Below are 13263 nucleotides of genomic sequence, written 5' to 3' on the forward strand. Positions count from 1 at the left end.
TACATGCAGCCCTCCAGCCAACCTCCCCAGCAGAAGCAGAGCTCTTACTGCTGGGTTTTCAAAGATCCTGTTTTGGTTTACATCCAGAGCAATTTTATGGCTGAAGGATATTTTAGATCTAGAATTCAGCATCAATATCCTCCAGAGTCATAACCATAGGGCAGCACCATCTTCTATGACAGCGGAAGAATGGGACTCTGTGGAAGAGATTCAGTTGCATCCACATCCCCAAACATGGGACTCTTGCCTACCACAAAGGATGAGCTCTCTTAGATTTGTTCCTAAAGCAGGTTTCTGAAAATTTCAAATTCTTCTACCCTGCGGAAGCCGTTCCTCCTGCCTCTAACAGACACCACTTCCTGTTCTCAGCAGGTCAGTGAAAAAGCCACGCTCTCAGAGAAAAGCACTACCTTTATTTGTATAGAAAATGATGGATGCAGTAGCCAATACAGAGGCAATGTAGCAGCAAAGCGTCGCAGCATTCTTCCTATGAGGTCAGCAAATGACATAACCAATATTGAAAAATTAACCCTGCCCACGGCACGGGGTTTGGAATTGGATGATCCTCGAGGCCCCTTCCAACCCAAGCCATTCTGTGAATGCAGGGTCCTGCTCCAGAATGGGCCAAGGGGCCCAGACATCCGTCAGTGAAAGAGGGATTGGCTTTTTCCGGGTAAGAATTCAGCAGCACAGTCCTTTTTCTTGTCGAGCGTACCTACAGGAACGGGGAGCAAAGCGGGGTGCCTGCAGGCACGAAGGGGAAGTGGGGACAGCGCCTTTCCGCACCGCTGCCGGCCCGCCGCGCCCAGCGTAACCTGCGGTAGGAGCTGCCCCGAGCCCGCAGGAGCCCAGCGAGGCACAAAGCACGGAGTCCCACCGGCCCGAGAGCCGCAGCTGCACGCGGTGTCTTCTGGAGGCTCATCTGCCTGCGAGCGCCTTGAATGCGCAAAGAGACCCATCGTTAGAGAGCGACCGCGGCTCGGCCCCGGGCTCAGCGCGGCTCGCCTCCGCCGCTTCCCCGCCGCCCCGCTCCGGAACTCCGGCGGCCCCGCCCCTCCCCTCCCGCCCGCCGGGGCCCTTCGGTGCCGGCGCTGTTTCCGGGGCGAACGGCCGCGCCTGCCCCAAAGTCGCGGAGCCTCGGCGGTGCCGAGGGGGGGAAGGAAGGACGGAAGGACGGAGGCGGGCGGCCGCCGGCTCGAGGGGAAACGCCGCGGAGCTCCGCGGGTGGCAGCAGGCAGCGGGGCGGGCAGCCGCGCGGGGCCTCGGCGCGGGCGGGAGAGCGGCGCGGCCATGGAGGAGTCGGACGCGGAGCCGCCGCTGACGGTCAGGGCCGGGGCCGCGGGGCCGCTCCGCCGGACCGCGCCGGGTCGCCCGTCGCCTCACGTCGCCTCCTCTCCCCCGCCCCCCGCTCCCTTCCCGCAGGTGCTGCCGGGCGCCGACCCGGCCCGGACGCAGCTGTGCTTCGCGTGGGGCCCCGCCGAGATGCTGCTGTGCGAGACGCTGTTCGGCCGGAGAGGCGGGGAGCGCCGCCGGGCGCCGGGAGGCAGCGCGGGGCCGGCGGGGTGCGGCGCTGCGGGCGGCGGGGACGGAGCGGCGGGCGCCGCGCGCGTCTTCGTGGTCCGCGGGGATCGGGACGTGTACGTGGAGACGCTGCGGAAGCTCTTCAACGAGTCCCACGGCATCTTCGTCGGGCTGCAGCGCTGCGAGGAGGAGCGAGCCGCCAGGGCGAGGAACGCGCAGTGAGCGGGGCCGGGGCCGGGAGCGCCGGGCGTTCTGTAGGGAAATGCCGTTGCCCGAATGGCCCAAAGCGCCGGGAACTGGGCAGCCGTGCGGTTCCAACCGCTGTTCGGTGTGATCGTGGAATCGCCGGGGGGGGGGAAGACGTTAAAGGGCCAACCCCTTCCCACCGCCACGGCCTTCGGTGCCGCATCTCCGCGGCTCTGAACGCCTCCGGGGCGACGCCGCGCCTCGCTGGGCAGCCTGTGCCAACACCTGCTGCTCCTTCTGGGAAGAAATCTTTCCTAATACCCGACCTGAACCTCCCTAGCACATCTTACGGCCGTCACCCCCGGTCCCATCTCTATTACCTGGGGAGAAGAGGCCAACCCTCTCCTCACTACAACCTCCTTCCAGGCCCTGAGCAGTGCCTGGGACCCTGCATACCTGGTGCCGACACAGCTGCCCGCCATGCTTACTGCTGGAAGCATCCACAGGTGCACAGAAGAGGGACTAACCCCAGTAGCTCTCTGTAAACGATCCTTTTTTGTGTTTGGCAGGTTAGTCCAAGTGAGCAAAAACTACCGCTCGGTCATAAGAGCCTGCATGGAGGACATGCACCAGGCTGCAAGTAAGTCTGTTTGTTGTACTGCAATAAAAGGAGATGCTATTTGTGATTAGAAAAATAAGATTTCATTTGGCAGTTGTTACGGCTACTGAGATTATTAACTTCAGTAATTAACAGGATTCCATTTCTATCATTGAGATTTCCAGATTGGTTCATCATCTTGTAATTGATTTTGGGAAGACTTGCAGTCTTTTCATGTCACGGACTGTGGTTTTGTGGAAAAATGAGTCAAAATTAACAGCTTTCCTGAAAAAGCGAGAGATCTCACTCTGTTTTAACATCCTTGTCCTGTAAATTTACCAGATTTATAAAGAGTTATGAAAGGTTAGCTTAACTTTATTGGTTGTGTACACATTTGGGTCTATACCCAGTGAGTGGTCAGAAATTGTATTTATGAGCTCAGAAAGTATTGTGAAATAAGGTAAACATGCTGCTTTTTGACTTGGCTTATTTTTCACTCAGTTTCAACCCGGGACTCTGCCCTGCAAAGCCAGTACAGCATTCAGGTAATCTGCAGTCACATCCACATAGTTGCATGAATGCTGGTTAGTAAAGCCATGAAGACCAACACTGTAGCTGTAGTTTTGTTGTATAAACTGCACTGATGTCGCTTAATTAGCCTTTTGTTCTTTATGTGCTCCTTGTAACTCTCAGGAGAGTAAACAGGCTTAAAATAACACTTTTTGTACTGTTTTGTATTTCTCTGAGGAGTGATTACTGTTGCATTTCAATACACAAACAGTGTTGATATTTTCTAAACTCAATATGTGTGGAGAAGTTATGGCCTGTTTCTTTTAATTTGTATCTGAAATATCAGTATGACATTTGTCTATAAAGACTGGTTGTTATGGACAGCAAATTCAGCTGTGCAGTTAAAAATAAATAATGGGAACAATTACTGTCCCTGAAATGCAGCTCTGCTTTTTTTCAGGTTTCTATTCTCTCTGCTATGGAGCTGATCTGGAATCTGTGTGAGATTCTGTTTGTTGAAGCAGCTCCAGGTGAATAGCAAATAATTCTGATGTTGACTGAAAGTGGTCTTGTTTGCATAATTAATTGTTTAAAATGAAGATAGCATCCACTGTGCTAGATTTTAATACATATTGTAGAGAGTATGACAAACAGCACTAAGTTCTAATACCTCTTCTGCCTCCGTAAATTGCATTTTCTGAATTAAATTATGTCAAGATGCATTCTACTTTTCCCCCTCTTATGCAGTATGCTACAGTTTACACTGGCTTGCTTATTTATTTCCCATGTAAATGAAGAGAGATAACAAAAATTTGTTCCCAATTTATTTGACTTCAAAGCATAAGCACGTTCTTAACCATTAAACCAGTAGATACCAACTAACATTTACACATCTTGATGTAATTCCTTTAACAGCAGGATGACATTTCATAAATGAGTTTGTTTATGAGTGATTCAGAATTGTTTTCTTAGGAAATCAGATTATGCTAACAAATGTACTCACATAATTCAAAAGAGGGATTCATAAATTATAGATTATTTAATCCAAAGAAAAAGTGAACTACCTACCACCGGATTTCATCCTCGTATTTGGTTAATATGATGGTTGTAGCAGAAATGCTAGTCATGGCTTGAAGCAGTGATGGAGGCCCTGGTGGGAAGATAGGGCCAACCCAGGGGAGTTCAGGTGCATGCAATGCATTGAATGACCACAAGGGATGGAGCCAGGATCCACCCCTTCCCAGCCCTCACTTAAGGGCTGGCAGTGGAGGCAAGAGGATCTCTCTGGAGATCCCTGCCTAACTGAGGTCTTCCAAAGGTAAGCAGCTTTTTTTCCTTCATTTCTGTGTCCATGGCTGCTGCATTTGGGCTTGCCTTCGTTTGCTGCAGCCAAAGACTTTGCCACTTTGCTATTATCACTGTACTTTCCATCACATTATAGTGTTAGAATGGTTGGTAAATTAAAAACATTTTGTGGATCTTTTGGAATTTGAAGACATGATATGAATGAAATTTTATTTCTTCAAGTAACTTGTCTTGGTTTTCTTCTGGTTTGTGCTTCTGTCCTGTCTAAAAATTGTCACAGGGAGCCCAGCTCCTGCAGCTTGTCTACTTAAGGAACTCTGTGCCTTTCTAGTTTGAATGTGGCAGATAGAAATCTGCTTAGTAAATCTCATCTAATGATTGTCAGACCGGTAAGGTTAGAAGCATATCAATTAACAGTCTGGGGACAAACAGTTTGGGAACTAACAACAATACCTTCTCTGTGTAAAGCTGGTCCTCTCCTGCTTCGTCTCCTTGATTGGGTTCAGCTTCACATCTGTGATGTAGACAACATGGTCCGTGAAGTTCTGAGCAGTGAAAATCCATCAAAACATAAGCTCTTCTGGAATGTGGTGAGTACAGCCCCCTATAAAACTTCTAGATGAAGAGAAGTCGTGCATATGCATCTTGCATTCCTCTTCTCTTCTTAGCACTGTAGTACATCCCAGAAACTGATACTTGACATGCTGCTTCTGTCTGTACAGTTTTAAGATGAAGCACTGTCAGGATCATCCTGCCCCTTGTTCCTAACTTGAGCCTTTCAATTTCATGATTCAGAGAGTTGTATATTCAAATAAGCAGGGGCTAAAGTTGAAATCTTGTAACTCCACTTAATTTTCTTGAAGATTCCCCTGATATTGTACCTGGGCGTGTGGTAGCTTTGCATAGGTTGGTGCTCATAGATGTGCTTTCTGCAGGTGGATATCTTTGTGCTGCAAGGCCGAATGGATGAAGCACGCCACTTGCTCTCCAAAGAAGCCATTGCAAATCCCACATCAATGAACATGTACAAAATCCTGGATGATTTGATGAAGAAGATGCCTGTGCCCAGTGTATGTACAAAGCACTCTTTTTTTTTTTCTCCGCACTGATTTTTTTTTTCCTTAGTTCTGTTATCGCTCTTATCTTATTTCTTAATAGAATTAGTCCAGTCTGTTTCATCTCTGCTGTGGCTCCTTTAACATCACAGGCTGTTGACCATTAAAACATCTGTCTTAATCCTTGTAAAAATATTTGTCTCAGTTACCCAAGAGATCCAAGAATACAGCTAAAAATCTGTTAGGTGATAAACCAACATAGTCAGAAGTGATGTTTTTGTAGCAAAGTACATTGCTGGGTTATCTGAAACAGTTCCTGTTGAGAACTTATAGAGAAGTCTTTGAAGACCTTACCTGCAGGTTTTCCTCTGTTGCAGTGATCTCCTTGTGTAGGAAAAATTGCAGCTGCATCTTTCACTGGTTGTCTTGGAATCCTTTTCCTTTATTTAGATACACAAATTAAGACACTTCAGATGCAACTGGAGAACAAGGAAAAAAATGACAACAGCCTCCTTATCTTCTTAGCATGAATGGGTGCGAGTTCAGATCAAATACCTGCTGTGACTTGGTATTTCTTTTTCTTTTATGCCTCTTACTCCATTCAGCTTGGTAACACCCAAACGCTGACTGAGATGGAGCTGAAATGGCAGCACTGGCATGAAGAATGTCAACGTTATCTACAGGATGGAACCTTTGCTTCCAATTCCCACATGGAATCGATCTGCAAGGTGTGTTTTGGTTAAGAAAGGAAAGTGGACAAGTACTGGATTGCATTGTACTTCAGAAGCCACGTGTAGTCAATAAGTAACTTTAATATGTTAAATTATCTATTTCATTAGATCACTTGTGCAAATTGCTTTCCTATCCTAGGCTCTTAATTAAATTGTAGACTTTGCAAAATAATAGTAGTGCCTTTAAAAAGGTAAGATGCAGCTGTGTACATTGCTGAATTTGTAGAACTACTCCTTTGCTTTTCTTCCTCTTAGATCCTGCTGGGAGATGAGAATGCCATACTAGAAAAAAAGGAACTCATGACTACTTGGTACCACTTTCTGGTTACTCGACTCCTGTATTCACATCCAACTGTGAAGCCAATGGAACTGCGGTTCTATGCACAGGCAAGAAATATAATTATTTTTATATTCTCCATTTTAATGCACAGAAAGATTATGGTACTTACAGAAAGCTTTGGGAAGGTTGATGTTTTATGTTTTATGAAGGTTATAGTTTTACAGAAACTACATACTCACAAGACTTTTCCTAGAATTTTTAAATGGACTGGGAGACTGATACAGAAAAAATAATGGTTGAAGACCAAGTCTCTTTAGTGTCTAGCGTTACCAGTTTTGGTCCTCAAATTGTCTTTCCAATTTCCTAATGCTAAAATATTGCCTCTTGGCCGCGTTCAGTCTCTGTGATGTACTCTCCCGTAAAATAATCTAAATGAGGCTATTGCATCAAAACAAATAGTTTTCCTTCTACCCTCTCACAATTGTTTTTTAATTAAGTCTTGTAATCTTATTCCACAGTCTAGTATGGACATGTTCTTGGGTGAAGAAAGCAGCCCTGAGCCTCTAGACACAATTTTAATGGCAGCCTTTGAATTTGAGCTTCACCAAGTGATCAAGGAATGCAGGTTAAGTTCTTAAAAGTTTTTCTTTCTCTAGCTCTACTGTGTTGCTTCCAATAGCATTTGGGGTAGAGGATATGGGTACAGGCTGCAAATGCTACGCAAAGCAAGTAGCAACTAAAAGGATTCCATTAGGTCTGGGACATTGCAACCAGACACTGTGCTGTAATATAGCTTATGTATGTGCAAAACCTCACATTCCTTGGCAGTGATTGGCTAAGCATTTTCTTTGTTTTGCTTGTTTCAAATACAGTGTTGCTCTGAGCAACTGGTGGTTTGTGGCTCATCTGACTGATCTTCTGGATCACTGTAAACTCCTGCAATCTCACAATCTCTAGTAAGTATTTATTTGCACTGATTATTCAGTCACTCAGAAGTAAGAATGACTGAAACAGCATGTCGGTTTTGGTGAAAAAGGAGCATCTTAAGTATTTATAAAAGATGGAAAATAAAAGTGCTCCATCAGCCCAGACATTCTTCAGAAGCAGAAGCAGTTGCTGTCCTGATGAGTTTGACATGCTATTCAACAGGACTTCAGCAGTGTTAGGGTTTGTGGTTTGGTTTTAAATATAATTTTAGCTGAAATATTATTAACAGCTCAAATGTTTGTGATTGTTGGAATAGTGAAGAAACTCATCTAAAAAGAGTTTCCATACATAAGTTTTCAACAAACTTCAGTATGAGCAATTTTGCTATTTGCATTCTCCTGATGTTTCAGTTTCTTAAAGCAGTCATTACTGTAAGTTACATTTACTAAATACTGTAAAGATGTAGGTATCCCCCCAAGGATAAAGCTGCCCTGCAAGCTTAGGCTTGATATATGATGTTTGTTAAGATAACCCTTGAGAAAATGTACTGCAGGTGCTTCTGAAATTGAGACAGGAGGCTTTTCTGATGAGGTGCAAATAGTAATGCCTGTTTCTTTTCTTTCTTCATTCCTTCCCCAGTTTTGGTTCAAACATGCGTGAATTTCTTTTACTAGAGTATGCCTCAGGACTCTTCTCCCATCACAGGTAGTGATTTTTTTTTTTTCCCCAGAGGTTAGACTTAGCGTCAGGACAGGAAAAAAAAATAATTTTTTTAAAAAATTGCATAATAATAAAATGAAAAGGCAAAACTCAAGCCACTGTTAGAATTTCAGCAATCAATTAAAACTTATCAGGTGTATTAACCAGGATAGAATGGCTGCTGTCTCTGTGACATTTTTGGTACACTGCATTTTTGAGACGCAGGAATTGTTGTGTACAAGGCAGCTGATAGTAGAAAGTAAAAACTATCTTAGATCCAAACACCGTGTTAATCAGAATTAAGTATTATTAATGGAGACTCAAATTCTACTTGTTCTTTCCTGTTATGTTTATTTAAGATTTACAAGACTTGAAATGCTTGACTTTTTCTTCCCCTCCCCTCAGTCTGTGGCAGCTGGGGGTGGATTACTTTGACCATTGTCCAGAATATGGCAGGGTCTATTTGGAACTTCATATTGAGCGGATACCCCTTAACACAGAACAGAAGGCCCTCAAAGTGCTGAGAATCTGTGAGCAGAGACAGATGCATGAACAAGGTGACTGATTCTTAAATTTCACTGTTTTATTGTGACACAAGTGAAACTATCAAAACTGATTTTCTCTTTTCTCCTGTGTTTTCTCCAAAGTCCGAAGCATCTGTAAAATCATGGCCATGAAGGCTCTGCGAAATAATCGTTTGGGCTCTGCCCTGTCTTGGAGCATCAGAGCCAAGGATGCAGCTTTTGCTACACTAATATCAGATCGGTGGGTCTATGTCAGAAGCTCTCAAGTGGCCATCATTGTAGTGGGCTGGTAGGAATGGGAAGAAGGCAGCCATCCTGGAAAGGTTCCACTGCAGGCAGAGTGGGGTTATCTTTACCTCAGACCAGGTGTCTGCTTCTGGGCTAGAAGATGACACCCTTGGGTTCTTGTCATCTGCAATAGCCTAGCTGTTTTTTTTTTCCTACACCATTGTACTTCAGGAGAGCTACAGATTAAACAGATTTGCTTTACCAAACAGTCCAGTAATAGAATTGAAAATGTTGCTACCACTTAGTTTAGATCTAGACAAAGGGTTGGGGCTTCACTTGCAACTCTTATTGTGCTTTTGAATCTCTAGCAGCCCACATCATGGACGTTTTTTTTTTTTCTTAATTGAAATCAGACAGGTACCAATCCCTTTGTATAGTTATAGTTCTGTAATTGTGCTCTGGATAGATGGGTAGGTAATACTGCATCTTCAGCAGTGTAAAAGGGAGAGGTAAGAGACTGCCAGCTTCCCCCTTCAGCTTGTTTTTAGAGGGAGTGTTCTTTCAACAGAAGTTGAAAGAAAAGCATTTCAGGAAGCAGATGCTGAAAAGAGCAGCATGATGAAGGTTGTGACAAAAGAGATGAAAAGCCTTTAGAACTGTTTCTTTTGCTTCCTTTTTAATTAATTTATCTTACAGCAGAAAAAGAGAGCTTTGTTACAATCTGGGAAAGTTATTTATGCTGCTACCAGCCTCAGCTTTCTGTGTTCCTTCCTTTCCTTATTCTTTTTAAGAAACAGTTCTCAACTTCTACAAAATCTAGAAGAAAAACAAAGCATCAGTAAAATGCTCACTACACTGCCTCACTAACCACTCCCAGAAAATGTTTTTATGTCTTCTGAAGTTCTCAGTCATAGTTAATTAAGATGAAATTCAGTTGTATACTAAGCTTTCCTGGGAAGGTATGAGTAGATACAAAAGAAACATGAAAAATAGCTCCCCTGTAAAGCTTTGCTGCATTTACTTTCTCTGCAGATTCCTTAAGGACTACTGCGAAAGGGGATGCTTTTCTGACTTAGACCTCATTGATAATTTGGGACCATCCATGCTGCTTAGTGACCGGCTGACATTTCTTGGTGAGAAGGGCCTAATTCTCTGGTTGTTCTGTTATTTATAACACAGCTACTCTACACAGTTTATCTTCTGGAATTGAATCTCCCTTTCTGCATTATGTACAATTCTTTAAAAGTAAAAAAAGATTCCTGCTTGATTTTCCTTTAGAAGTTTCAGGAACATCAGGTATGCTTTTACTGAAGAACTCTCACACATCTCTATCTTGAGCTCAAATGTTAATCAGAGTTGGATTGGAATGGGAATTGTTACTTCTCATATTTTTCCAGTTAAGCAGATATAAGTCAGTCATAGAATAAAACTCACATTTGTTCTCAGCCAATTATTACTCTAGGTATTGATCCAACTAATTCTTAGCAAAAGCAGAATATTCTACATCAACAAAGATCTCATTTTCCATTTAAGCAGCAAAGCCTTTCACACACCTCAATCTCCTGAGGTATCAGAAAAAAAAAAAAAACCAACAACATAACCTGAGTATGAGCCACTCTTGTTGCTCACCTTGCAAACACTCAGCACCAGGCAGCATCAGTTCAGTAACAGGCTGATTCCATCAGTTCAGTAACAGGCTGATTCCATCAGTTCAGTAACAGGCTGATTCAAACAGTAATTCTTTGCAAAAACAGTGGCAGATTTTTTACTTTTTTTTTTTTTAAAGACAACCTGTATTTTAACTTTCCTTTATGCACAACATTCCCATTCCAAAACAGCTGAGTCTAGGGGAAGTCTCTTATCTATTGCTTCATGAAAACAAACTGACTTCTAAACATCCATTAATTCCAGCTTGCGCTGTTCTGGCAAATGCTAATACCTTCTACCCTTCCAACACCCATGTGTAGGCAAGTACCGTGAATTCCACCGTCTGTATGGGGAGAAGCGGTTCTCTGAAGCTGCCAGGCTGCTTCTGATGCTGATGACTGCTCATATTGCCCCTTGCTCCTTCTGGATGACCCTCCTGACAGATGCCCTTCCCCTGCTGGAGCAGAAAGAGGTGAGGATGCTGGTCGAACACAACAAAGACACCCCACATCCTTTCTTTTATTCCTGAGAAGTTATCTCAGAGCAGTCACGCTCCATACTTAATGTCCCCAGATTAGGACTGTTCATAGCAGTTCAAGAATTGCATAGTACTTCTAGTCTTATTGAGGGCAGGACAACAAATAACTTCAAATAAGATAATCTCTGTTTTTAGAAAGCAGCAGTGGAATAATAGAATAACCCATGCTAATGGTTTAAGTACAAAGCTGTCCACTTCTTTCTTTATTTTAGCGTGCTTTCTTCTGCTCAGCCACATTTTTGCATTATGATTCATCAAAAAAATGAAAGTTTATTTACTATAGACCTGTGACTGGATAAAGCACTGAGGCATGCACTTTGACCTCATAGCTCACCCTTTGCACAAGAGGTTATAGACCTCCTCCAGAGTCACTTAGAGGTTTTTTCCAACCATAACGATTCTAGGACAATCTAATTCAACTGTCTACCTCCTACCAGTGTTCCTTAGCACTTCTACATGTTTCTTGAATGCCTCCACGGATGGTGACTCCACCGCCTTCCTTCTCAGCCATTCCAGTGCTGGACCACACTTCTGGAGTAGTTTTTTCTAATATCCACCCTGAACCTCCACTGGCACAACTTGAGGCCATTCCCTCTTGCCCTACCGTTGTTAGCTGGGGCAAGAGGCTGACCCCCACCTCACTACAACCTCCTTTCAAGTAGGTGTAGACTGAACCATTGCTGTTCTCTCTGCTGCTCCTCATGTACAGCTGAGCATTGATCAATAGCCCCAGGTCTGTTTCCTCTGTGTGGTATTCCAGCTACTCTGCATTGAGCCTGTAGCATGCCTGGGGTGGTTGTGGCCAAAACGCAGGACTCAGCACACGGTGTTGTTGAACCTTCATCCCACTGGCCTCAGCCCAGCAATCAGCCTGTTGAGGTCCTGCTGTAGGACCTTTGTACCCTCAGGCAGATTGACACTTCATCCCACCTTGGTGTTATCTGCAGACTTACTGAACGTGCACTCAATCCCCTCATCCATACAATCAGTAAAGATACTAAACAGGATGGGCCCTGTAACATGAAGGAAAGCACAGCAATGATAACAGAGTAATAAGGACTTTCTCAAATGCAGCAGCTGCGGACACAAAGGAAAGAATTTACTTACCTTCAGTAAGTAGGTACGTAGGGATCTCCAAAGAGATACCCTCACTTCCACTGCCAGGCCTTAAATGAGGGCTGGATCCTGGGTCCACCCCTTCATCACTCAGCAGTATTGCATGCAGCTGAGCTCCCCTGTGTTGGCCCTGCCTTCCTACCAGGTGCTTCATCACTGCTTCAAGTTGTGGTATAGCATTTCTGCTACAGGCCCTAATTCTGACCCTTTCTACTATGAATTGTCCTGTGATCCTGTGAATGAAAGGTCAGAATCAATCTGAATGTATGAATGTGTTCTCTTTTGTCTCAATTGAGTTATGTTCTTAGACTGTATGATGTCCTTCAGCACAGTTATTTTAATGAAAATACTTTAATTTCCACAGGTCATATTTTCAGCAGAGCAGACTTACGAATTAATGCGATGCCTGGAAGATCTAACAGCAGGGAAGCTGGATAGGCAGAAGTTCCAGGTACCTCCTGTTTTGAGGACAAATGGATAATAAATCAATGGGGTTGTGGGGTAGTCAAGGAAAGCACTAAACTTGTTTGTAGATGGGGACAAAAACAAGGGAGAGCCTAAGTTCCTGAGGCTGGCACTTTGTTAGTAGCCAGCATACTGAGGCATCAGCAGAAGATAATTAAGCATACACAAAAATAGTGAAGTACTTCCATTCCTGAGTGTTGTGTTGATTTGTATTGGACTACGATGGTTTTTCCAAATTTCTAAATAATTAGAAATTACCCGGACAATGGAAAGCTGAGATGCTGTCATCTAACAGCTCAGGCTAGTAGATGTTCTAGGCACAAAACAGGGAGACATTTGCTACACATGCAGAAGTCTGGCAGAAAGAGAAAAGGTTTAGTAATTCTGTCTTTAGACAATTTAAAAAATTAAGAAATGTAGCTTTTACCCATTCTATGGAGATCCCAATGACAGGTAAACATGTATTCTCACTCTTAATGACCTGCATATTTGTTTTTCAAAACCCAGAAGGAGAACTAGCTCATTATTGCATGCACTGATCTAACCCAAATTCTGCTTTTAGGATGATGATGTTGAGACCATGAAAGTGGAAATGCTGAGACTTGCTCTTGCACGAAATCTTGCACGAGTCATTGTCAAAGAAGGCACATTGGAAGGATCTTGAAGACAGTAATGTGTGATTTTACTCTGTGTAGCTTATTGTACATAAACATGTCTGGTTTTCTAAGAATAAAGGTCTTGTTTTGCATATTGTTTAGTGATGTGATCTTGTTTTTCATAAAAAAGAATTTTAAAAATTGTACAGTCGACTCCTACGGTTGCTTGATCCAATTTGGTCTGTCCATCTTCCCCTTTTGACAGACCTCCTTCCATCTGTGTTTTCAGTTGCTATGCCACTAATTATCCAGAACTGAAACTAAACCTATCTTTTAA

General features: G+C 43.8%; 1 protein-coding gene across 2 annotated transcripts; it reads left to right on the plus strand.

The window, feature by feature from the left end:
• Positions 1–1065: 1065 nt before the first annotated feature.
• NUP85 (nucleoporin 85) lies at positions 1066–13078 on the plus strand. 2 transcript variants are annotated; one of them, XM_090122209.1, is made up of 18 exons: positions 1066–1323; positions 1423–1728; positions 2275–2347; positions 2807–2850; positions 3276–3345; positions 4589–4710; positions 5056–5190; positions 5781–5903; positions 6162–6293; positions 6705–6811; positions 7059–7142; positions 7753–7818; positions 8218–8369; positions 8460–8577; positions 9597–9697; positions 10532–10683; positions 12230–12316; positions 12893–13078. In XM_090122209.1, exons 1-18 carry the CDS (start codon positions 1291–1293, stop codon positions 12992–12994), a joined length of 2007 nt encoding a protein of 668 aa, XP_089978335.1. In that variant the 5' UTR covers positions 1066–1290; the 3' UTR covers positions 12995–13078. The 2 variants fall into 2 exon arrangements, with proteins under 2 accessions (XP_089978335.1, XP_031454482.2); XM_031598622.2 differs by having other exon boundaries at positions 1067–1323; positions 1423–1739; positions 2277–2347.
• The last annotated feature ends 185 nt before the right edge of the window (positions 13079–13263 follow it).

Source organism: Phasianus colchicus, chromosome 20 (assembly GCF_987193195.1).
Source record: "Phasianus colchicus chromosome 20, bPhaCol1.hap1.1, whole genome shotgun sequence".
In the NCBI taxonomy this organism is placed as follows: Eukaryota; Metazoa; Chordata; class Aves; order Galliformes; family Phasianidae; genus Phasianus; species Phasianus colchicus.

Excerpts from the sequence above, each read along its gene's own strand:
- NUP85 (XM_031598622.2), top strand. The coding sequence starts at position 1,291 with ATGGAGGAGTCGGACGCGGAGCCGCCGCTGACG. Across the intron at positions 3,346-4,588 it reads GTTTGTTGAAGCAGCTCCAG|CTGGTCCTCTCCTGCTTCGT; the intron begins GTGAATAGCAAA and ends CTCTGTGTAAAG. Across the intron at positions 8,370-8,459 it reads GAGACAGATGCATGAACAAG|TCCGAAGCATCTGTAAAATC; the intron begins GTGACTGATTCT and ends TTTTCTCCAAAG.